General features: G+C 38.7%; 2 protein-coding genes across 6 annotated transcripts in view; one reads left to right on the forward strand and one right to left on the reverse strand.

The window, feature by feature from the left end:
* Nucleotides 1-1,608: 1,608 nt before the first annotated feature.
* Nucleotides 1,609-19,130, forward strand: PRG4 (proteoglycan 4). The gene is made up of 7 exons (XM_073356697.2): nt 1,609-5,035; nt 6,639-6,722; nt 9,009-9,148; nt 15,791-15,947; nt 16,800-16,994; nt 17,213-17,338; nt 18,596-19,130. Exons 1-7 carry the CDS (start codon nt 1,609-1,611, stop codon nt 18,703-18,705), a joined length of 4,239 nt encoding a protein of 1,412 aa, XP_073212798.2. The 3' UTR covers nt 18,706-19,130.
* TPR (translocated promoter region, nuclear basket protein) overlaps nt 18,726-24,403 on the reverse strand; it is a 74,184-nt gene continuing 68,506 nt past the window's right edge. For 2 of the 5 annotated variants that reach the window (XM_073356692.1, XM_073356691.2), the window contains exons 47-51: nt 23,854-23,949; nt 23,491-23,647; nt 21,645-21,763; nt 19,914-20,012; nt 18,727-18,947 (exon numbers count right to left, since the gene is read on the reverse strand). In XM_073356692.1, the coding sequence (XP_073212793.1) occupies nt 18,892-18,947; nt 19,914-20,012; nt 21,645-21,763; nt 23,491-23,647; nt 23,854-23,949 (527 nt within the window). In that variant the 3' untranslated portion in view covers nt 18,727-18,891. Of the gene's footprint in view, nt 18,948-19,448; nt 19,530-19,913; nt 20,013-21,644; nt 21,764-23,160; nt 23,229-23,490; nt 23,648-23,853; nt 23,950-24,403 lie in introns of those variants that run through there. The other 3 variants (XM_073356693.1, XM_073356694.2, XM_073356695.1) reach the window with 3 other exon arrangements.

Here is a 24,403-nt window from a genome sequence, read left to right on the forward strand (position 1 = left end):
GTTTAATGTTCACACAGAAAGAGACCAAATTTAATATATTTCCATGGAAGAATCGGAATATCCTAAGCAGTGTGCAGAAATCTGCCTTTAGCCAATGCAGTATCTCTTCCTTTTCAGATCTTCAGTGTGCACCAATAGCCCTATCTCCTTTTTTAAAAATGGAAAACAATCTACTTCATATATAATAAAGCAGCTGAACCAAAATAAATAAATAAATAAATAAATATAAAGCCTATCAGAACTACATATAACCAGAGTCAACTCAAAATTTTGCAGAGCCCTGTACATAGTAAGTCACTAGGCAGGCTTAGATAACCCGTGTTGAACTTTGGTAGGAGGGAGATTAGATAGTGACAGTGTAGCACATTGAAATCTCTTTTCTGAAGAAGGATGTGAGTGGGTTTGTCAGGTGGGAGTGGTTTGGAGTGTTTGCTACCCTGACTGAGGAAGGCCACGCCCCTGGAAGGCTCTCATGCTGGGGTTGACTGCAGGTACAAACAGGATAGAATTGCCGACACAGTATTGCTCTCAGAATTGCTGGGGCCTGTGTGAGAGCATATTTGGCCCAGTGCTAAGGTTGGCCATGAAATACATAAGGCTCCTTTGGACTCTCTTAACTTTTATATTACAAGTACAATATGTCATTAACCCCCTGAGACCACAAGCTGGGGTTTCCTAGAACACATCCATTTTCCAGCCCAGCACCATCTACATTTACCATTTGTGTACTTAACAACTAGAAGAGGTAAAAAAATCTAACCTGTCTCCACTGGAATGCCTGGGTGAAAAGGGTCCCTCCCCAGCTCAGTGAAAATGAGCGAGTGAGTGAGGGTGGGGGAGAGCCAGCAACGGGGCGGTATGGAGTGAGCGGGGCGAGGTCTCAAAGAAGGAGCAGGACAAGGGTGTAGTCAGGAAGTTAGGAAGTTTTGTGTAGTTAGGAAGTTGGCAACCGTAGAAAGACCTCCCATTTCCTCACACAGTTTGTTATTACAGGTAGAGAACCAACTGACATAGGAAGAGCCAAAACATAGTGCATCACTGCATGTCACAATAGTAGGATAGTTTCATAAGGACATAAAAATGTAGATGACATAAGTCTGCGATCATTAAAATAACTTAGGCCTTTCTATTTTCAAAGGTGCACTTACTTAACTAAAGGTGTGATTTTAAACCAATTTAGTTCGACCAATGTAAACTCTTGCATGGACAGTCTTAACACAGTTTAAACCTGGCTTTTATCGATTTACCTTAACTTGATTCCTTATCTCGTGATGAATTAAGCTAAACCGATAAAAGCCAGGTTTAAATTGAAATAAGATATCCACAAAGTTTTGTATCAACCACATAGGGTTATAAACCAATTTAAGTTAAACCAGTGCAACCGACAGAAAAAGAATTGAAAAAGGTATTGTTCCAAGTCACAAGAGTTGCAACTATTTCCAACTGTGTTTACAAAAAAAAATCATGAGTGGTTACTGCGTTAAATCCAAAAGAACTAATGCTAGAATGATGCATAAACATGAGAAAATAAAAAGCGGTGCTTTAATTTGATGTGCACTTCTTGTAGAGCAAGACTCAAAAAACAGAAGAACTTCATCCAGGACTGCTATGTCTGATGAAATAAGAGAGATTTCTGAGGAGATTGGCAGTGGATTGGACAATGTGGGTACCAGGCCAGCTCCTACTGCAAAGCATCCTGACAGAAAAATTTCAAGACAAGGAAATAAAGGTACAACAGCAGCTCCTTTGTCAGAGGAACGTTTTAGCCAGAGCCCTGCCTCCCAGCCAGATAAAGTTACTATGCCCTTCAAAATGAATACTACAAAGACAGTAAGTCCGAAGACCAACATGCAACCTGCTACTACAAGTATGGCTAAGATTTCAGCATTAACTAATGCAACTCATGTCACTAAAGCGAAAGACAAAAGTACTACATCTATGAAAAATGGCACAACTACTACAGCTAAAGGGATGATCGCAGCTCAGAGAGAAAAAACTACTGTAGTGATAGAGACAACAACAACTTCTAAGAAATACACTTCAAAACCAGCTGAAGAGCCAACAGATAGAAGTACCACAACTACTGTAGCTATGGAGGTAACAACAGCTAAAACAGAGATGACTACTGAAGCTAGGAAAGCAACAACAGCTAAAAGTGACAGAACTAGTGCTGCTAAAATGGCAATGACAACAGGTAAAAGAGTCACACCCATGGTAGTCACAGAGAAGACAACAACAGATAACAATGATATGACTACTGCAGGTAAAGAGACTATAACAACAACAGAAAAGCAAGGCAGAACAACAACAGATAAAACAATACGCAGAAAAGACACAACTCCTGTAGCTAAAGATACTGTAATGACAACACATGAAAGAGACCTAACTACTCTGGGCAAAGAGACTGTAACAACAACAGAAAAGAAAGACACAACAACTACAACAGCTAGAGAAACAATAACCACAACAGATAAAGAAGTCACAACTATTGCCGAGAGAGAGACTGTAACAGCTAAAACAGGCACAGCTGCAGCTAAAGACACTGTAAAAACAACAGATAAAAAAGACACAACCACAGCAAATGACGAGATTATACTGACTCCAGATGAAAAACACTTAACAACTAAAAAGGACACAACTACTGCAGCGAGGAAGTCTGTAACAAGAGCACCTGGAACAGACACAACTACAGAAATTAAAGACACTGTAACAGCAGCAGGCAAAAAGGATACAACTACTGTGGACAAAGAAAACTTGCCAACAGATGAAAGAGACAAAACCACCACAGGTAAAAAAGATACAACGACCATGGACACAGAGATTGTGATGACTACAGCTGAAAGAGACACAAAAGATAAAAAAGACACAATTACTGCAGAGAGAGAGACTGTAACAACGACAGCTAAAACAGCCACAACTGCTGCAGCTAAATACACTGTAACATCAGTAGCTAAAAAAGACACAACTACAGTAGGTGAAGAGATTATATTGAGTCCAGATGAAAAAGACTTAACAACTAAAAAAGACACAACTACTGCATACAAAGAGATTGTAACATCAGCTAAAACAGCCACAACTGCAGCAGCTAGGGAGACTGTAACAAGAGCACCTCAAACAGACACAACTACAGAAATTAAAGATACTCTAGCCACCACAGGTAAAAAGGACACAACTACTGTGGACAAGGAGACTGTAATGACAACAGATGAAAAAGACAAAACAGCAGATAAAAAAGGCATTACTATAGCTGAAGTCAATATAATGACAACAGATAAAGCCACAACTACTGCACACAGAGAGACTGTAACAACTAAAGCTAAAATAGTAACAACTACTACAGCTAAAAAATCTGTAATGACAACAGCTAAACTGGACACAACAGCAACAGCTAAAAAGACACAAACTACCACTAAACAGACACCTACTGCTGCTGAAGTAACAACTGTGGCTCTAGAATTGACAACTGCATATAAAGAAGAGACTGTAGATAACAGACAGAAAACTACAGCTACCGAAGAAACAACAACTGAAGAGAAAAAAGAGTTAACCACTGTTATCAAAGAGAGAACTACAGAGGACTCAAAGGGCATGACTACTGCAGCCAAAGAGAAAACTATGAATGAAAACAAAGAGATAAGTACTGTTCTCCAAGAGACAACTACAAGCGATACAACAGAAATAACTGCTGCTGATAAAGAGATAACTCTAGTTAATAATAGAGAGATAACCGCTGTTACCAGAGAGCCAACTATGGCAAATAAAAAAGATGCTGTCACTAGAGACACCTCTACTACCAATAAAAAAGAGGTAACAACTGCTACCGAAGAGACAGCTACAGTGGATAAAAAAGAAAAAGGTTCTGATGATAAACAGGCAACTACAACAGGTAAAATAGACACAACTGCCAGTACTGTCACTAGAGAAACACTGACGGTCTCTGAAGAGGTGTCCACTACAGCTAAAGACTCCCAGGAAAGACCTGTGTCACCAACAGAAGATAAACCTGGTACCACTGTCACTCAAATCCCACCAGTAAAAGCCACTGCCAAACCCACCATTGAACCTGAAAAAAACACTAAGTCTGTGATACAAATTACTGCTACTCAACCCATAAACCTTACTACCTCTCAACCTAAAGACCTCACTGAAACAAAAGTCCATTTTGAAACCACAAAAGAAACTTCTATGGTTACTAAAAGATCTACAGCAACTTCCATTTCCAAGGAGACTACTGAAACCAAAGACACCTCTGAAAATACATACACTAGAGATACTACCAACCAGAAAAATACAACACAATTTCCAACTGAAAAATTACAAACTTCCAAGATTCCCATCAGCCCTTCTTTGGCTCAGAAACCAGCTACCCATCCAGTCACTCCTGAGCAGGAGAAACATAGAGATCATTCAAGTCCCACTACAATTATTCCAATCACTCTTCCAGAAAGTAATTTCCCTCTCAGAAACACAGAAAACCCTAAAGAAACTCCTGTTCCCTCTGAAGGACCCAATCAAAATCCTACCTCTTCCAAACAAGTTAACTCTATAGACTACCCAGCAATCTCATTCACAACTTCTATTGCTCCACTGAGAGGTACACCTAATCCTAATGACAATGATGAAAACAAAAGGTTGGAGACCATTATGAAAATAACATGGACAACATCAAAATCTAATTCAGCTATCCCTCAAAAACAAGAAACAACGTCACATGGTATTACAACTAATACCAGCATTGATCTTGTTTCAGATAAAGAGATTACCAAGGAAAGTCCAATAGCAATGAACACAAATACTTCAGTAAAACATACAATAGTGTCGTCAACCTTTACAGCTGAGAAGGATATGCATCATACCTCCACCTTGCCAAGCGGATTCATAACCACAAGGACTGAAGAAAGAAGAGAAGTCACACATTTCCCCACTAAAACATACTCATCAATATCTTATTCAACTAAAGCTCCTGAAAGAAGCCCCGCTATACACACAGACTCCAAACTACAGGACAAGATCAACACAAGTGTATTTTACAGAGGTATATTTCTTTATAATTGTAACATTTATATTTATAGGGATGAACAAACTAAATTTCTCAGATAGCCAGAGCATGTCTCCATTTCAGGAACCATGTGTTTCTGAAGAGATTACTTGGAACTTTGACTGTAAGTACCAGGGAACATATAAATCAAAACAGGGCCAAGGAATAAGGCTAGAGAGAGATTTCCAAGTCTCATGAAAGTATTCCAGCAAATCATTGGCTAGAGTTCAATTATTAGTCATGTGACCTAATTTGGCAGCCATTTTGCACAGATACCCCCAATAAAAAACAAGACATCCCCCAGCCCCCAGGACACTTTCCAGCTGCAATATTGTTCTTGCCCTTACTATCCACTATATTTTAATTAAAATTTTAGCACTATTATTTTCCTTTAACAGTTTTCAGATTCACATATTCCTGAATATTTTGCTACAACTAGGTACCACTAGACCTAATATTTTTTAAATACTAAAAGGATGGGTGAATACTCATGATTACATAACTTAAACTACACATATACTCATCCTTAAGAAAAAAAGAGCTACAGGAAACACTGCATGGTATCTGTTTCATTCACACTTATGAATGGAGAATTCTGATGTGGTTTTGCATCCACTTTTCATTGGTGTGAATGACGGCATGAGGTGCAAGCCAATGGAGAGTTGAAATCAATGGGAGCTAGATGCCTAAATACGTTTGAGGATCTGCACCTAAATCTATATCTGCTCTATATGAATGAATGAGGAGTCAAGAAAAATATTTTCAGAACCTCTTGGTTTGAGACAGCGCAAATATACTATGAAGGATTGAAAATTTCCTGCAGTTTTTCAGTTTCCCAGGTAAAACCCAGAGTACAGAGAACTGTGAGAAGCTGATTAAAAACAAAACAGAAGAGGTAAATTCTTTTTTCAAATTTCTATAAGAGATTTCTGGACAACAATTTGAGTCAGTTCCTATCTGACCTAAATCCATTTACCCAATGCACAATATTTCAGTCCTTTTAGACTTTTTCAAATAGGCATTGTTTTTAAAGATAGTGTTTAAACAAAGAAGAGAAATCCACTAAACAGGCAGGAAATGGATGCAGAATTAAATATGAGTTTTATGTGAGAGCTAATTCATTTGGTTATTTATTATGGTATACTTACAATTCTACCCAAATTTTTTTCTGAAATGCAGGTACTCCAAATATTAACAAAAGAAAACTATAGATTGCTATAAAAGTATCAGACTTTATATTCTTTGGTAATAAATATCAAGGTTAAAACTTTGGAGAACATATCTCAAATGAATAATTGCTATTATTTGTAACATAAATATAGGAATCAGAACTCTGGTTCCTGAATAGTCCCAAACAAGAAGAAGGAATGGTGCTTGTCTGTAGCATTCTTATTCAAAGTTTTACTTTTATGCCTTTTTATAATGTAATAAGTTGATGAATATACGGTATAGGTTTCCCTATGCACACTCCAATAAATAATGAAACTAAGAGTCTGTTCCATTAATAAGAGGTTTATCTTACCTGACAATCCTATGGCATTTTAAACTATTCTTTGAGCTTCAACTTCATTTAAATAAAAAACTAATTATTTTGTACCAGATGAACAAGCTAAGAATTTGTGTAACGGAAAGCCAGCAGATGGAATTGTTGCTTTACCAAATGGAACATTAGCTGTATTCCGAGGTGAGTTGTCTACTGGATTTTTGTCATTTTCATGCCTTCACTTATGTTTTAATTAAGTACTTACTTTTTGGCCTTTCCTAATGACCAGATAATATATATTTGGGCTATTGTCCATTTAAGTTCAACTTCCAGAGGTTCATTTCATTTCATGTGTTACAGACAGGGACCCATTATAACGTAATTACCAGACACTTATTTTGGTGCATATGGCACATTATTGTTAAATTATTGCAATGTTTATGCTCCAGAATCTAAGATTTCATTCAAACAATTATCTAGCCCTTATAGTGGTAAACCTTCCAAATGTAACTGAGGGCTTGTCTACACTTACTGAGGGATCGACAAGCAGCAATCGACTGCAGATCGCTCTCCCGTAGACTCCTGTACTCCACCGGATCGAGAAGAGTAGGTGGAGTCGACGGCAGAGCAACTCCCACTAACATAGTGTAGTGTGGACCCCACGGTAAGTAGATCTAAGCTACGTCGATATGAGTTACGCTATTCGTGTAACTCAAATTGTGTAGCTTAGATCGAATGTCCCCTGTAGCGTAAGACAAAGCCTGATACAGGAATGTCTACCTGAGTCTGCAGACTACCTGTAATACCAGCTCTGGCATCAGTGTAAAAAATAAACTGCTTAACAAAATAAACACACATAGGCATTACTGTACTGAATGGGAGCTGGGATAATGATGCATAACTTTGGGGACAACCACACAAGTTAGTTTTATTGTGCTAAGTAGGATATGGGCTGCAGAAAAGCCATGGAAATTTCTCTTTGCAGGTCCCCCAGATCTCCAATTCATGCCTTCACCCTCACCCTTCCCAATTTCCATCCTCCACTAATAACTTCTCCACTCCCACTGCTGCTCCCTTCTCTAATTTGTTAACTCTGCCTGCTTTTAGTGTTTGATGAATACATGAACATACAGCCCCATTAACAACTAGTAAAACTTTATAGGAAGCAAGGACCAGATGACTTTAAGAAATTAATAGAGAAAAAGGTAGAGTTAAAATAAGGGATATAGATAGGAGCCAGAGATAGAAAGGCATAGAAATCAAAGGCAATTAATATCCAAATAAATAACTCTACAGCAATAATTAGACACTCTACCCCTCAAAACAATCATATCTCCTCTAATAATTAAATGTGACTAGCGTCCCACAAACAGAACATAATAATAAAAACTGAGAGCAGGCCAGGAATCTACCATAGCCCTTGGAATGAACCTCTGCTTACTACTATCTGGGTGCTTGGTGTCACCAACACAAACTATTGACCTCACATGAGTCTGACTGGCCATGAAGCACAAAAGACTGCTCCAGACTAGGCCTTCACTCACTGATTCCTTTTGTACATGTAGCATAGACAGTAGTCACTGTTGTGGTGTTATCTCATTGCAGTGTAGACAGTTCACCTTCTGGCGGGAGCCAAGACTTAGGTTGCTCAAAGCCAGGTGCCTTGATGAGGCCTAATAGGGCAGGTGGGGAATTAGGCCTCCCCTGCTGAATAGTGGAAACTGAGAGTTCCTTGCTGATCGTAATGTGTAGCTTGACAAGTGTGAGGGGTGAAGGGAAGGGCTGGCTCTTCTCCCCACTCAAAGCCTTGTGTACTTCAGCTGTTTGGGGACAGCTAGCTTGGGATACAGCCTCCCTGTGAAGCTGGGTACTGCAAGATGGCTCGGTTCCTCTTTCTGGGAAGCCAATGCAGATTGCATGTCTCTTAGTCCATGCAGAGTTACAAAGGGGCTTTGCACCATCTAGCCCTTTCCCCAAACAGTTTGTCTGTGCAGTCTTCATGCATGTGGCTAGGTGATCCCAGCCACAGAAAGGATATTCTGGGGTTGTGGTTGGCTGTTCTGTCAAGTCAGTCAAACTCTCCCTCCTCTTTTCTGTCCCAGCAGCACTGCACAGACTTTGCTGCTCTCAGATTAGGCAGATTTCCTGTGTCCTCCTCCTCCCGCAAGCTTGCTGAATGTTACTTTTCCAGCAGATGCTTCTGGGCTCCAGGCACTGTAATTATATGGAGGGTCTGATCCTGCTAGGTGCTGAGCCACCTCTGTTACCTTGGGCACTCAGCCTTGCAGGAGTCAACACTTGGAGAGGCTGTTATGACATTTCAAAGAGAAGAGGGTGGCTCTGTGATCCTTGCTTCTACTATTTAGAATTCTTCTATATGTGGCATTTTCTGTACTATTATTTTTAAAAAAATAAAGGTTATGTAGGGGCAAAATGGTGCATGTCAGTGAGGGTTTTCAGGGCTAGTGCTATTTTTTTATTTTGCAGGTCATTACTACTGGCTGCTGGATTCATCTAGGCAGCCAACAGCGTCCCCTCGTAAAATCACTGAGGGGTGGGGTATTCCATCCCCCATTGATACTGTCTTTTCCAGATGCAACTGTGATGGCAAAACTTTCTTCTTTAAGGTAGGGAATTTATCTTTCTTAGTTTGAGTGTTTTAAAAGATTTAACTTCACAGACACCTCTTCAAATGAAAAAAACAATGAAGGGCTGTATAGCAAAAGGTAATAGTAAAGAAAAAGGTTCATGAGCTCAGCTGACAACACACCAGTCTAATTGCCCAGTTTGCCTTAACGAGTATCCCTGTTGGCATTCTCATGAAAAAGGTCAAGGACGGAAGGGACATGCAGACTGAACTAACCCTTCTAAGGCAGTTGGAGAGGATGCTGGTGAGCCCACAGAGGGTAGCTTTCGCTGCTGTGGCCTGTATTGTATGCATTCTATAGCCAGAGAATATCAGTCCTCAGAGTTGTCAGGGTGGATCCTTTTCTGTGCTCAAACACTCATTGTATAGATATAAAACTGACTACCAAAACCATGGCAAGAATATACTAGAATTAACAAGCTGCAGCTGTGTGGGGGCTGTGACAGTCAGGCTCCCACTGATGCCTTAACAGGGTTTCCTTTTCTATTGCCACATTTTATATCTGAGGTAAGAACCTGCAACAGGCAGAATGATCCCAGATACTATGACAAGACAAAAAACCTCTTTGTGGCAGAGAATTCAGTGCTCTTTCTATGATTTGTAGGTTATATACAGTCCTTAAAGTGCACTGGGCCACAGAGCCGGGAAAGAGAATTTCTAAGAAGGTTGCTGAGGTGTGCACATTTTTGGTACCATCAGAGGAAAAACCCTTGGAGAATGGCTGCTTTCTCCTCTTGCCTGCCTGTCTGACTGCTGAAGTACAGCAGCCTGGCAGAGCTCTTCACACCAACTTTCACAGAAGAGAAAGGCAACCAGAAAGAGCCCAGCAGCTCAAGGCACCTCCTCACTTCCTATGACCAAGGGAAAGATGGCTCCTCTGTTATGCCCCTCCAGCAACACTGGGCCTGGGAAGGTGAAAGAAGGGATCCTGCTACAGGCCCAGGCCTGGGAGTTGGGGAGGGGTGGTGGAGGAGAAGAATCTCAGGATTGATGGGAGGGTTGGGGGAAGAATTAATTGATGGGGGTGGGTGTGATTTCAGACCACTTTAAGTACTGGTTATATGTGAACAAACAATGGATATGGGTGGGGGATGCCTGCTCTTTAAGCCATCTGCTGTGTAACAAGCACAACTATGTAAAGTGCAGTCTTGGTACTTTTAAACTGCTCCTAACAGGAAAGGAGTGTCAAAGTACTCAGTGTTGTTTGATGCAATTCCCACTGGAGGGCAAGAAATTCCTACAAAGCAAGTAGAAAGAGTAAGCATGACTGTACTATGAACAGAAGCTTCTTACTCAACAAATTGGCACATTTGTATTTTGAATCTTCTGTTTACTGCAGTAACAAAACTAAGGCTGTGTCTACACTGCACAACTTTTAGCAACACAGGTGCAGTGTAGCCTCTGTTTGTCAGCCGGCTTTCCTGATGACAAAAAACTTGCACCCCCAATGAGTTAGCTCCATAAGCAGGAGAGTGCTCCCACCAACAAAGAGCTGTTCACACAGGCGCTTGTCATTGGCAAAACTTCTGTCTTTCGGGGGTGGGGATTATCACCTCTGAATAAAAGTTTTGTCGTTCCACTGCCAGTGTAGACAAAGCCTAAGATTCCACTACTTTTTAATCTTGCAGGTACTGCAGAGCCAATGCAGCTAAGGGAGTGAATTGGGTTGCGAATCAATAGAACTGTTCAATATGTTCAAACTGCAGCCTTCTGTGAAGCCTCAGTAACTTGACCGATATAGTTGCACAGGTGTTACAGAGCATAATTTGAAAGCACTATGGTTGCACAGGTGTATGCCAGGGTGTAATTTGAACCAAAGTTTTTTTTATTGGTGATGAACAAGCAGGAAAACACACAAACCCCACTTGACTTTTATAGCTTAGAATGAGGTTAGAGGACTGGCAGTTAAGAAAAACATTTCTTGTCAAATGAGCAAATTTGAGCTGGCGATTAAATATGAATATAAAATTTCAAAGATGGATCCCTACAATGCTGTTTTTTAAAGAGGCATTTTTCATTTAGCAATGGCTCCTCTGTGACTGAGAGTCTGTAGTCATGAGGTCCACAGTTGGGAATAAATCAGTGGAGGAGAAAGCAGAATACCTATCTAATTCTTCCTACATTTCTGCTTTTTAAAGGTCCAGACTTAAGACCTGAGAAGAGGTTGGGCTGGTTGGAAAGCTGAAATCTCTCCTATGAGCTATTCAAGGAAAAAGTCTGGTCTGAAATTGTTTGGTCAAAATGTTGGTTTTCAGCAGAAAACTTCAAAAAAATAAAAGCTTTATTTCATTTTAACTTAATGTTTGTTTTTGGAATCAGCAAATTGGGGTTCCCATTTTCAATTTAAGGATTTTCAAGATCCCTCCCCCACCTTTTTTCAACTAATTCAAAAGGAAGGAATGTTAGTGTGAGGACAGGGGCAGGAGGGGAGAGAGATTATTCCAAAAACCAAAATGGAAATCTAAACAAGTTTTTCACTGTTTCAAATGTCAATTTGAAATAAAGACTTATTTAAAAATTTACCCCAGTAAAATCCACATTTGTGGGTATCAAAGCTTCCTGCTAACAAGCTTCAGTTTTGATTAAACTTTTTGGAGGGAAAATTCCTCTCACACACAATTTTGACCAGAACTCTAATGGAAGGCATAGGATGTGCCCATGGATCGGCCTTGAACTCTTTCAGGTCACCTTATGATGCAAGTGAAGGGAAAGCAGCCGCTGCTGTGCTTCAGTCTCTGACCCCCTGCACCATTAACAGTCAGGGGAGGGGGACATAAATAGTACAGCAGGGAAAATGTTAATAATGCCATGAACCAACCCTGCCCCCAACCCTGCACATGGTTTTATCATAAGTGTAATTTATCTGGCACAGTTGGCAGCCACCAGCACCTTTTTGGAAATGCACTGCATGTTCCAGTGGGCTAATGATTACAGCGGCGCTAACCATTGGTGTTTGTTTCCTTAAGCGGAGTAGTTTAAAATACTGAGTTAAACATAAAATCTGAACTCATTGCTACATTCTCCCCTTATTTCGGTGGAAGGCACAATGCTGTATGAAAGAGAGCAAAAATTAGTTGTACAAAGTTCTTACTTAATAAAATGTAATTGTTTATTCTTCAACTCATTGTTGGGGAATCCTCAATGCTATTTTCACCTTATCTTCTTCCTCTCCATCTCAAGCTCTCTAGGATCCCTGAAAGTTTTTAATTGCACCCCCATCCCTGAAAATCTGCATTACATATACCTAACAAAGCTATACTAATTTTTCACTGTATTCATATGCTTTTATATTATATCCCAATCCCTTCATCTGTTTGTGCCTTTAATGTGGTGACCAGCGTCCCAGGGAAGCCAACCGAGGTTACTCAATTAGGGTGAACTACAAGGAATGGGGCAGACAATCCCCAAAGTTAGTGGACATTCCAATATTTAGATTTACCAAGCCAGCACAAAACAAATTCTATAATACCTCACTGGTTACCCAGAAACCAAAACCACACTTCCCTTGAAGTAACCCATCCTTTGGCCTCCACCCAGACACCCAAGTCATATATGTTGAGGATTACTGAAAATCTTAATCATATAAAAAAGTTCTACCAATCCCAAGGGATCGGACACATTACCTCCCAGGTTAATGAATATTTCAGATCTTACCCAAATACACGCTTACAGCCAATCCTTAACTAAACTAAAATTTATTAAAAAAGAAAAGAGTAATGGTTAAAAGATCAATATACATACAGACATAGGTACAATTCTTGAGATTAAATGTATAGCAGAGATGGTGAGCTTTGTAGTTGCAAAGAGTTCTTTCAGAATTAGTTCATCGGTTATAGTCCAATATTTATATTCAGGGTGGTCCAGTCAGGACTGGGATCTCAGCCTTGTGGCTTAAGCTTCCCCTGCATGAAGCTTCAAGCAAAGCTGAGATAAAATGGATTGGGACCCAAAGGTCTTTTATACAGTTTTCTAGCAGCCATTTGATCACACAGTCCTGGGTGAACAATGGGCTTTTGATGTAACCTTCCGTTTCCTAAACCTCACTGGTAATTAACTACATGGATTAACACAAGATAATTTATCCATTAAGCATTTTATCAAAAACTTTAAAGAGACATATAGACAATGACATTATTGCACCCAAGATTAATCTAAATATTAATATTCACTTTTGATCTCTGAATCAATAGCTATATAGTGAGAGACAGGAGCTGTCTGTTTACATGGCTAACATTTATGAGTGTACACATACAATTAGTATCATCCCTAACTTCTAACAATATAGGTTTGCATTTCAAAGTTCTAGCCTATTTACCATGAAATGGCCCTAATTACCATTTGTAACATCTCTACAGATTGATTCTGGGTCAATTAGCCTGCAGGATGTGTAACACTTTCTGGCCATGTGTCACACTTTGTATAAGATTTGTTGAAATCTGGGTGGATACAAATCAATGATTTAAAAATAAAAAATAAAAAAATCAGATTTTTTAATAAAATGCTTTTTGAGGAAAAACCTATCTGAAGATAGTTTTAATTAAGATACATTATAGCTCAAAGATATCTCATCATGGAATAGAGATTCTATAGTATGAGACAATGTATTCATGCAATGTTGAAGAAAAGTTTTGTAAATGAGTTCCAATAGTTCATGGATTAGGGATCCAATCTTATGCAGTTCCAGGGGCTTCTGTATAGGTTATTTAGGTTAATCTTTCTATCTACCCAGTGGGACTCAGTGTTCAGTTTAGTGGATACCATCAGAGATGCTTAGATTTGCAGTTCTCAAACTGTGGATTTGTGTCTCCAGAGATAACATGCTTGTTAACAGCAAAAATGTTTTAAAATAAATAATATATAGAGGTGAGAAATAACAGACCTCAACCCTATTGTCCCTTTGTAAATTTGTGTACACCGAGTCAATCTCTTAGCTTTCTCTAAAAGTGAAAAGTTTCAAAAAGTTCAATGAATAGAAGATTGTTGGGGGAGGAATAGATCTAAACAAGAAGACGTCTGGAGATAAATGTGAGAAGGGAGGGACAGGTAGTAGAAACAAAAGTGAAACTGTTTGAGCAGCATATTCCAGAAGTCTTGAGGTCTTTCTGAGTGTAGCCTTCACTGGTTTGAGATCTACCACACCATTCTCTCACTAGAGGGGAAAACCTATAATGGCAGCAGTTTGGGAATATTTTAATGAAGTTCCTCTACCAGTGGGTAAGACAGGCATACGTACAAAATACAAATAATGCAACAAAGAAAAACTTGAATGTTCATATGCTTGTTTTGTTAAAATACTGTATTATGTTTGCTGTTAAAGAAAAAAATCCAGAATACATAACGTTTTAGTTAAATAAAACAATTTAAATGTCTGTCTGGTGATGTTCTCCTCCTAATACAGCATGACAAGAAAATCCTCCAAATATTAATGATTAACCTGTTGAATTGGAGATATTTATGAAGTCATTGGGCGGTAAACTATCTGCTTCAATTACCTTTGGTAAATGAAATAACTAAACAATCATTCATTTTCTGATAGAGCTGTAAAACTAATCTGAAAAGTTTTCAAAATAAATCACTTAAAGTGTACAGTGTCTGCCTTCTAAAAATGAAACCTACATCTATCTCTGAGTTGTGAAGAATATGTATTAAGGTTATAACCACCAAGAAGAATGCACTTTTATGTAGAAATCCAAGATTAAATGGTCTTCCTGACTAGTGATTTAAATCAAATCCACCCTGGTTGCAATTATGTAACAGTGGTAGCAGCAATGATTTGCATGGTCATATTTTAATTAGCTAACATCACAAGTGCAAAACCCCTTCAGGGAGGCAATTGTCCTTTTTTCTGTGTTTGTACAATACCCAGCACAATAAGGTTCTAATCTTGATTGGGGCCTTTAGACATTACTGTAATATAAATATTTACTAGGGGTATGTCTTCCCTACCCACCGGATCTAGTCTAGTCTAGACGCGATAAATTGACCCCCAAGCACTCTCCCGTCGACTCCTGTACTCCAGCGCCACGAGAGGCGCAGGCAGAGTTGATGGGGGAGCAGCAGCAATTGACTCCCCGCAGCAAAGACACCACGGTAAGTTGCTCTAAGTACGTCGACTTCAGCTACATTAGTCACATAGCTGAAGTTGTGTAACTTAGATCGATCCCCCTCCCCCCCCAGCGTAGACCAAGGCTAAGGCTCTAGAAGCAGTTTTCAGCCTACCATGCCAGACTAAAATATGCAGCCCTTGCAAACAGATTAGTCTGGTAGTTTGGGTGGAAGTGATTTTGAGCGTCAAATAGCAGCTGTATAACATGGAAAGCCCAGCACTTAGAGAGAGTTCCCCCTAGCTCAGCTAAAGTGATCACAAAAGTAAAGTGGCTGCTGGTAGGTGAAAAGGTTTGTGCACTAATGGAGGTTTAAGGAGCCTGCAGAGTAATCTCTCTTCAACATAAGCGACATTCATTTTTATTTTTGATGGATATACCAGTAATTATTTTGGCCAGTTTTATAATGTGCAGTAATTAGATGTGGATTTCATAATCACCTGTGTAGTCTACATTGAAGCCTATGAGCAATGGACATTTTTTTCTCCTTAAGTAAAAGTTTCTGTTTAAATCCTCAGGGTTCCCAATACTGGCGTTTCACTAATGATGTGAAGGATGTGGGCTATCCCAAACAAATTGCAAAAGGATTTGCAGGACTAAGTGGGAAAATTGTAGCAGTTCTTTCAGTAGCACAGCACAACAACAGACCAGAATCTGTGTATTTTTTCAAGAGAGGTATGTTTCATGTCTACAGATGTAAGTAGTATTCAGCTTATTTCTTTCAGGAATAAAACTGCTCCATTTTCAACTAAGACTGCATGTCTGGCAACAAAAAAGTGATGACAACAGTACATAGTGCACCAAAAAATCCTGAGCTAACCTGAGGCTTCAGATACAGCCTTTGAATGCCAAAGTGATCATGGAAGTTTAAATACTTTTCAGGATAGGGTTATGAGGAAGAGTTTTACCATCATTTGAACACTATTCCAATGACAAGTTAAGAGGCATGGTAAGGCCTGAAATAGACCAATCAGCACATATCTATGTATGGAACTGTTTCGCAGTCATGGTTTCTTTCCTTGTAAAGCACTGGATTTATCTTATTTGAATGGTATAGCATCTACACAGGAACATTTGAAGGAGCTATTCAGATTAAAACAGATAGGCAAGTAAAATAGACCCAATCCTGCAATCCTTTCCCTTGCTACCACTCCCAGGAGGAATGGGAATTATGCAAGCAATAAGCCTGCAGCATTAGGCTAGTGCCCTACAATTTTTCCTTTTCTTCTCAAGGAGATTGATCCCATTCACTCTACTCAGAATAGTGCTTACTACCATGGATAGTCTCATTGACTTTAACAGAACTATGCACAGAAGTAAACAAATGTTAGGACTAGGTCCTGTTAGCATCATTTTTCCAAGTTATATATGTAATTTTGGGGCATTTCAAGCTGAAACTTTCCTCAATAGCCTTTGGACACATTTTAAAAGGTGCTCTTTTCTTCCCAGCCTAGCAAGTTCATATTAGGGTACTAATGACATTTCTGATTCAACTGTTTTCACAACTGGAACAAACTTCTGCTTCAGGTGGCAGCGTTCAACATTATATCTACAATCAAGAACCAGCCAAAAAGTGCAAAAAGAAAGTATATGTTAGGTACCCCGCTTATACACCCAGAGCTGTGATCAAGAGGAGACGCTTTGAACGTGCAGTAGGATCAGCAATCATGTACCGCACACCAGTCATGTACCACACTTTCAGAATCAACCATAATCCATCTGGTCAGTTATATTTAATGTTAAATGATTTTTATCTTCTTTTTAAAATTAATAATTTCTGAAGAACAGCATTTGTCATCTGTTCAACTTCTTGAATGTATGCTTTTAAATCTCTTCATCCTAGCAGCAGTTCTCTCTCTCAGCTTCTCTCCCCAAGTTATAGCTTTGTACAGCCCATATTTTAATATATTTTCCTAACAAAGCAATTTTCTTGTCGGCAGGAATATTACATCATGAGGTTAAAATAAACTCTTACTGGAGAGGATTTCCAAAAACAGTTCACTCGGCTATATCAATACCTAACTACAAAAGGCCAGATGGCTATGACTACTATGTTTTCTCTAAAGGTAAGTTAAAGCTAAAACACGTTAGCTCAAAACTCAAATGCAAGTGTAGGTTTCTGAAATGTGAAGTTACCTACCCTTTCCACTGCAAGAGAACTGCCAAGATGAAGTTTAATAAGTACTAGGGTTCAGGCTTAAAAAAAATGGCAATAACTCAAGCTTCACCCATAATCCCTAAATAAATGGATGTTTCTACTTAAAATGATCGGCAGAGAAATAGCCTGTGGAACTCAGTGCCACAAGATGTCAGGCAGATAGGATTAAAAAAGGATTGGACATTTATAGGGATAACGACTATTGGAGTGGTCATTGTAATGATAAAGCATTCAAAAATGAAATCCTCACGCTACTGAAGTGGAAGGAGTTTTGCCACTGACTTCAGTTTGGGCAGTATCCCGTAACAGCATAGTGAAGGATTTTGTTGTTACACCTTCCTCTAAAGCACTGGATGCTGCACTAGGACCACCACTGGTCTGATCCACTATGACAATTCCTATCTTGCCTATGAAATAAGTGAGACAATGCACACCTGTGGAATACGAAGGTGCCACTTTTACAGTTTTATTTTAAGAAAAGGCTTAAACTCTTTAGACCCTTCAGAGAAGTGCTGGCACAGAATACAACTGAGCATGAGACAGCAGAGACAAAGAACCTTCTCCCCTTAACTCTGAAGTCTTTAGCTGAGGGATGTTCAGTTGTGTAAGACACTATCTGTTCAAGTGCACACAATTTTACAACTGTGAAGAATGTCTTCTGGGATTTTTGAGTGTATTTGAATCAGCTGTGTTTGAGATTCAAAAAAAGATCATATGTTCCAGTATAACTCTGAACAGTGTGAAAACTTCAAAGTAGTATTTGTCAAGAGACTTGACAAAGCTGCCAATATATTTTTTTAAAAAGGGAACTGCTTTTATAAAAATGGGGTACTGTGACTGGTCTAACTGGCACAGTTCTCCAGCCGCTAGCTGGCTGTAACTGTTATAGGGTAAGATTGATAACTGTCAATACTCATTTTTGGGTGACTAAAAAGAGTAAATGTCTGAATGAAATGCTTTGTCTGGAAACTGATATTAAAGCCTCTCTCTCAACTACATGTGCACCAAGTGTGATATAATGTACCAGTTCTGCCAAAGTGACAATAAAAAGGGAAAGAGGCATCTGATGTCAACTCAGCATATTAATCGAAGAGCTTTTTATGTACTAAGACTTCCTAGATCTACAATTTTAATTTCCACTCAAACTGCACTTCTCTCATTGCAGATCAATACTACAACGTGGATGTGGCCAGCAGAATAGCAAGATCAGTTACCTCTCAGACTAGGCAGACAGTATCCAAGGACTGGTATAAGTGTCCTAAAAATGATTTGTAAGACCGGATTTTAAAGAAAGAAGCCATTTTAATATGAGTTTGTCTAATTTTATTAATAAAGACATTGAAATATGCGCACATCAATCTACGTACAAAATGCTGCTTTTAGCGCTGCAATCATTACACTAAAGCAACAGTAGCCAATCTGACAGTCTGTAGACACAGCTTCAATTACTTTACAGAACTTTTAACTAATATTGCCTCTGTTTAGGCCTCCTCTGCCTCCCATTGCATGAGTTACACCTGTGTAGGAAAAGAGACGAGTATTAATGCAAGTACTCTTCCCCACTCCAATAATCAAACATGGTCAGTTTGCTACTTTGTTTGGTGATGAGATGAGTGTGCAGGGGAATATTCTGTTAGCGATCTCTGTGATGGCCTAGCACCAAGAGGTACTACTGTGGATTTTCATTCCATGGATGAGAAGAGTCACAACCACAGCATGCTCAATTATGGGTGGAGAGGGTTACCCTCCCTTTTCTCCAGCCACCCTTTTGGTTAATGTGTGACAATAGATGGGATTGCATTGGAAATCCCTTCTAGTTCTATAAGTACATTTTTTATGGTTAGATCCACAACATCTGAATGTTAACAGACATATCAGCGCTAGCACCAATGCATGCAGAATATTTAATATTTATGTTGATGAATAAATTTAATCTGGGTAGGGTTTTTTTTTTTAATGTGGGGGCTGTTATAGTTAATCATTAGTAGCAATCAAAGTAAAATCTGGAGAATACTAACATAATAAGCTTCTGTAATTTCAATCATTTAATTTTCTTTAAAAAGCAGCATAGTAATTCCAGACATCATCTCAACGAAAATCTTAAATTTGAAATAGGAAAATTGTGTTAGGAGTAATCTTAAAGATCAGAATTGTATCATATCAAGCTTATGTCCTAGCGATAAATTACCAAAAAAAAGTAAGTTTAAAATCTACTGCAATTTATACGCCTTCTAAAATCAGAGCCAGGAGCTCCAGAAGGAGGATGTTTTCTGTAGTCTTTTTGCCTGTCAGCCAAATGAATGCTTTGGATAATATATATTGAAAGCTCTGTGGGGCAGGGACTCTCCATTATTCAGTGTCTCATCATGTATACTTATGGTGGCACTATAGATATCCAGTTTCAAAAGGGTTAAGAAAATTAAGAGGTTATTTGAAAGAGTACATACATAGTCACAATAATTATAACATTGACAGTCACTTACCCCTCTGTCTGTTAAACTGACGACCACGGACACCAGTTCTTAATGTTGGTGGCTGAAGTCTAACACGCCGGAAAGGCTTTGGCTGATTACTGCTTGTGTCTGTAGAGAAGGAAGAGTTTTAGAAAGAATGTATAAGATTGTTACTGCAGTATAATTTGTAACTGTTAGTGAGTCCATCGCTTAAGTTTAACGTACATCTGTACTTGTCTTTCATATTTTAAAAACTTGAGGGTGCAACATATTTCATTAACATCTTCTCAGATAATAATAATAATAATAAAGCCTCAGACTGAACAAGTGTGCGTGTTTTCCTTTGATTTTTTTTTTTTTACTCACTAGCTGGGTTAAATTATATGCAGCGAAGAGCAAGTGCACCTGATTACAATCCCTTTTATTTTTGCATTGCTTACATCACATCCCTTTTAAAAGTTCCACTGGACTAAATTTTGAATCCCATACTCACAAGAGTAGTCCCACTGAAGTACATAATCACAACTCCAGGAAGGGATTCCCAATCTGACCCTAAAATTTTCTCTTTTGAAGCGAGTATCCTTCAAGGTATTTAAAAACTTCTCTTAAAAAAGAAAAACTAAACAAAATATCTCCATTAGTTACCGATGACAAAAATACGGTCCAGGTACTCACAGTCTGTTGCCCTCACCAAATGGAAAAGGAAATTAAATAGATGAAAAAATGTCAAACTCTTCAAAGATTCACATGTCCATTTTATTTCAAAATGGAGTGACAGACCAATGGTTGGTAGACCAATGGATTAACAAAAGAATAAAGCATCTCATATGCCCATCATGTTACTTGTAATTTTTCACTTATTAAAAGGGATATTTTAGCACAGTGGCTCCCAATCTTTCCAGATTACTGTACCCCTTTCAGGAGTCTGATTTATCGCACATACCCCCAAGTTTCACATCACTTAAGTACTTGCTTACAAAATCAGACACACGTAAAAAAGTGTCACTATTACTAAAAAAAATTCCTCACTTTCTCATTTTTACCATATAATTATAAAATAAATTAACTGGAATATATTATACTTACATTTCAGTGTATAGTATACAGAACAGTATAAACTAGTCATTGAATGAAATTGTAGTTTGCACAGACTTCGCTAGCTGTGCTTTTTATGCAGCCTGTTGTAAAATTAGGCAAATATCTAGATGAGTTGTCGTACCCACTGGAAGACCTCTGGGTACCCCCAGAGGTACGAGTATCCCTGGTTGAGAACCACTGTTTTAGCAAAAGCTGTGATTATTTATAAGCAACCCAGATGTCTTAGAGGTTTATCCATGTTATCGACTCATACAGAACAAAAATCAATACAAGTTTAAACACTTATGGTGGAAGAAGTTCCATATTTAGGATAAATGCCACTCATCTGCCTACAAATTGCCACCCTATCTTACTACAATGCTGCCATAAAGATTAAAATTCACTCATAATTCAACCTGTCAACACACAGCTTGGGAAGAGGTGAGAAAGTTGAGTGTATTCTTAACAATGGCCACAGCACTAACCTCAGTTTCTTTTTGACCCACTATGGAGACAATAATAGGTATTAAAGTTATGCTTCAGAAGGGACATTAACTGTTCAGAATAGTTGGTCCTAGTCTGGTCTCCACTGCCAACAATGCGTATTGCACTGGGAAAAGGCTCGAGGTACAAACATCCTACAAAACAGTATGAAGCAATCTGCATTAGGAAGGAAGCCAATACCTGCTGATGAGCTGGAAGGAGGATCCTGACTGGTAGAAGGGAGGTCTGACTCATCAGATGCTTGAACAGATTCTTCTTCTTGCTGGCTATCAATTTCTAGACCAGCTTCTGATGTAATTCTGGAACATAAAAATTCAGGTGTCGAACAATGGTGATAAAACTCAAGAGAAACTGATAATCCCCTGAGAGCACAGATAATTTTGTAATTTTACAGGAAATTGATTTTTGTTTTACTATGGGTACTTTCACACACACTCTTCACATTTTTTCTACCTTGTTACCAGATATTAGAGATATTAGTATTTTAAAAATACAAAGGCAGACAAATCCTCTTTGGCACTCATCTACCCATCCACTGCACACCACCAGGGTGACTGCTTTGCAGAGAAGATCAGAAAAATGAGGGAGAAAAAATTGAAGTTTACTTGGGTGCACTTGAGTAAAACCATGTGCCATGGAAGAACTTGTACACCAATCTGCTCCCCGTATTACAGAGGTCAGTAGGAAGTAAATATTTAATTTAAATGGAACCCATTAAGACTATGCAGTATGATCCAGTATATGAAATGTAAAGGCTGGGAAAAAAGAGATGGTTCCTAGAGTTTTGTCCAAAATGTTCTTTTCAGTGCAATACCTAAAAGGCTTGGATTAATGATTTTTCAAAAAGCCAGTACCAAGACAGTGAAAGACAATAACACAGCTATCTTAAAGAGCACTCTACAGAGTCCAATGGAAGCTTTCCAAGGAGAACTAGGTCAGTTGATTACATGGAAGTCTGAGGGCAGAATTAACAAAATAAAAATAAAATCATTTTCGACAATCTCTGGGGCTGTTTGGTTGTATTTTCTCCAGTTAACTCCCATTTCGTGCTGTTTTATTTCCCCTGCCTCGGTGCAGGACTTTACATTTGTTAATATCAAATTCTACCCCACAAAAGCCCCACAGCTCTCCAGATCACTCTTAGTTTGTTTTTGTCCTGTATGTCTCTAATTCTGGTGGTGTTCCAAATTTTGATCACACTTGAAATTCAAACAACACACACACAAAAGAAAAAAGCGTTTAGCAGCTGAGCAGAGAGATGCTTAAAAAAAAAAAAAAAGGTTAAAAAAAAGCTTCTGGAAAGCCTGACAGTCCTGGATTGGGCTCCAACTATCACTGAGTAAAGCCTGATGGATACTTCACCATGGTTATAGTAACAGTTCCACAAGTTAGTTGAAGTGCTCAGCAGACCCGTTTTGAGAGCCACTGCATCAATCCATTTATCACGGAAATGCATGCCCAACTCACTCATGCTCTGGGTGTCCAGAAAGGGTTTATATTCTTTTAAAAGATTTACATTTTGTTTCTGTTATTTCTGCAAAGTAGGAAATTAAGTTGTTCGGAAAAAAGGAAATCTGACAATGAGCTGTGACCGTTTTGAGATGTCTAGAAATTCTAGATCCCACTACCAGTGCCAGAGGTTAAATAAGCCTCTGATTCAGAGTTTAATTCTTGTTTTCCACTGCAAGTGGATTACCTTGTGAACATCTTCCACCATAATTTCCAGTTCAGATGGGAGTCATTCTTTCTGTAGCCACACTAATCCTGTTTTCAAGATGAATATAGTTCCATACAGGGAGACCAAAAGAAGAAGTTGGTATTGAAGGAGGCAAAAGGTCACCAGATTAGTTTTACACTTAATTTAGGAAACCTCTCAATGCTGGTGATCCCTCCCTGCTATGGACCAATATTGAGCTAAGATTTAACAGACAACAGACACACACAAACAATGAAATGCAATGAAAGCATGTAAAACTAAATCTCAAATACAGAATTAAGTCTTAATCCACTGAGTAGTGTATCTTACCCTTCAGATTCTGCCTCCACAAAAACCTCATCCCCATCATCACCCACTCCAGATTCAGTAGTAGTGGATAAACTGCCAGTGGACGTTGTCACCATTGGAACAGACTGAGAAGCATGCTCTGAAGGATCAGCTGCGGTACTTTCAGTAAAAACAGTCACTTTAAAAAACAAAATCAGGAAAAGCAGTTAAGAGAGAAGGTTATTTTGTACTTATACGCAATTTATTAAAATATTGGGTACTATGAGAACTCAGTCTCCAGTAATATTTTCACCACAGCAATAAACAACATAACAGTAATATACATTTTGTTTGGAAGTCAAAGCATCTAATTTTGTCATTACACTTTGCAATACTGATTCTCACCTGGTGCTGCGACTTGCAGTGGAGTTGTTGGGACACTGCGGCCACCAGACTCTTCTTCATGGGCAAGGAAGAGTGGTGTTTCGTACATTCCTAAACCTACAACACACAATTCTTGGTATTAACAGATGCAGTGAAAGCATGTTAGACAGCAGAAAATTATATAATTATCTGAAGGCAAACTAGTATAGTACAGTACAAGTCCTAGTACAACCTCGAAGTAACCTACTGGTTTGTATTTAAATACTGAGACTGAGTAGTTGAGAATACTCAAGAGTAAACCTAGTTTGCACTTATGTAGAACCTTCAGCCAAAGTTCTTCAGTATTAATGAAATAAACCACACTCCCACATGAAATAAATATCTGTATTTTAAAGACAAGGAAATAGATTCAGATGAGTTAAGTGACTTGTCCAAGGTTATCTTCTAACGACTGACCCAAGCTTTAATCACTAGATAATGCTTCCTTTGATCAACTTGGAATTTTTTTTCAATTCTACGAGTGAAAATCCTATTAGTTGTACATATGCAATTTAGTTTAAGCTACTTAAAA

Source organism: Lepidochelys kempii, chromosome 8, assembly GCF_965140285.1.
Source record: "Lepidochelys kempii isolate rLepKem1 chromosome 8, rLepKem1.hap1, whole genome shotgun sequence".
In the NCBI taxonomy this organism is placed as follows: Eukaryota; Metazoa; Chordata; order Testudines; family Cheloniidae; genus Lepidochelys; species Lepidochelys kempii.

Bases quoted from the DNA above. Each gene is read 5' to 3' on its own strand.
- PRG4 (XM_073356697.2), top strand. From the start codon at position 1,609: ATGTCTGATGAAATAAGAGAGATTTCTGAGGAGATTGGCAGTGGATTG. The intron at 16,995-17,212 runs GTCAGTTATATT...TCTTGTCGGCAG, and splicing joins AATCAACCATAATCCATCTG to GAATATTACATCATGAGGTT. The intron at 17,339-18,595 runs GTAAGTTAAAGC...CTCTCATTGCAG, and splicing joins CTACTATGTTTTCTCTAAAG to ATCAATACTACAACGTGGAT.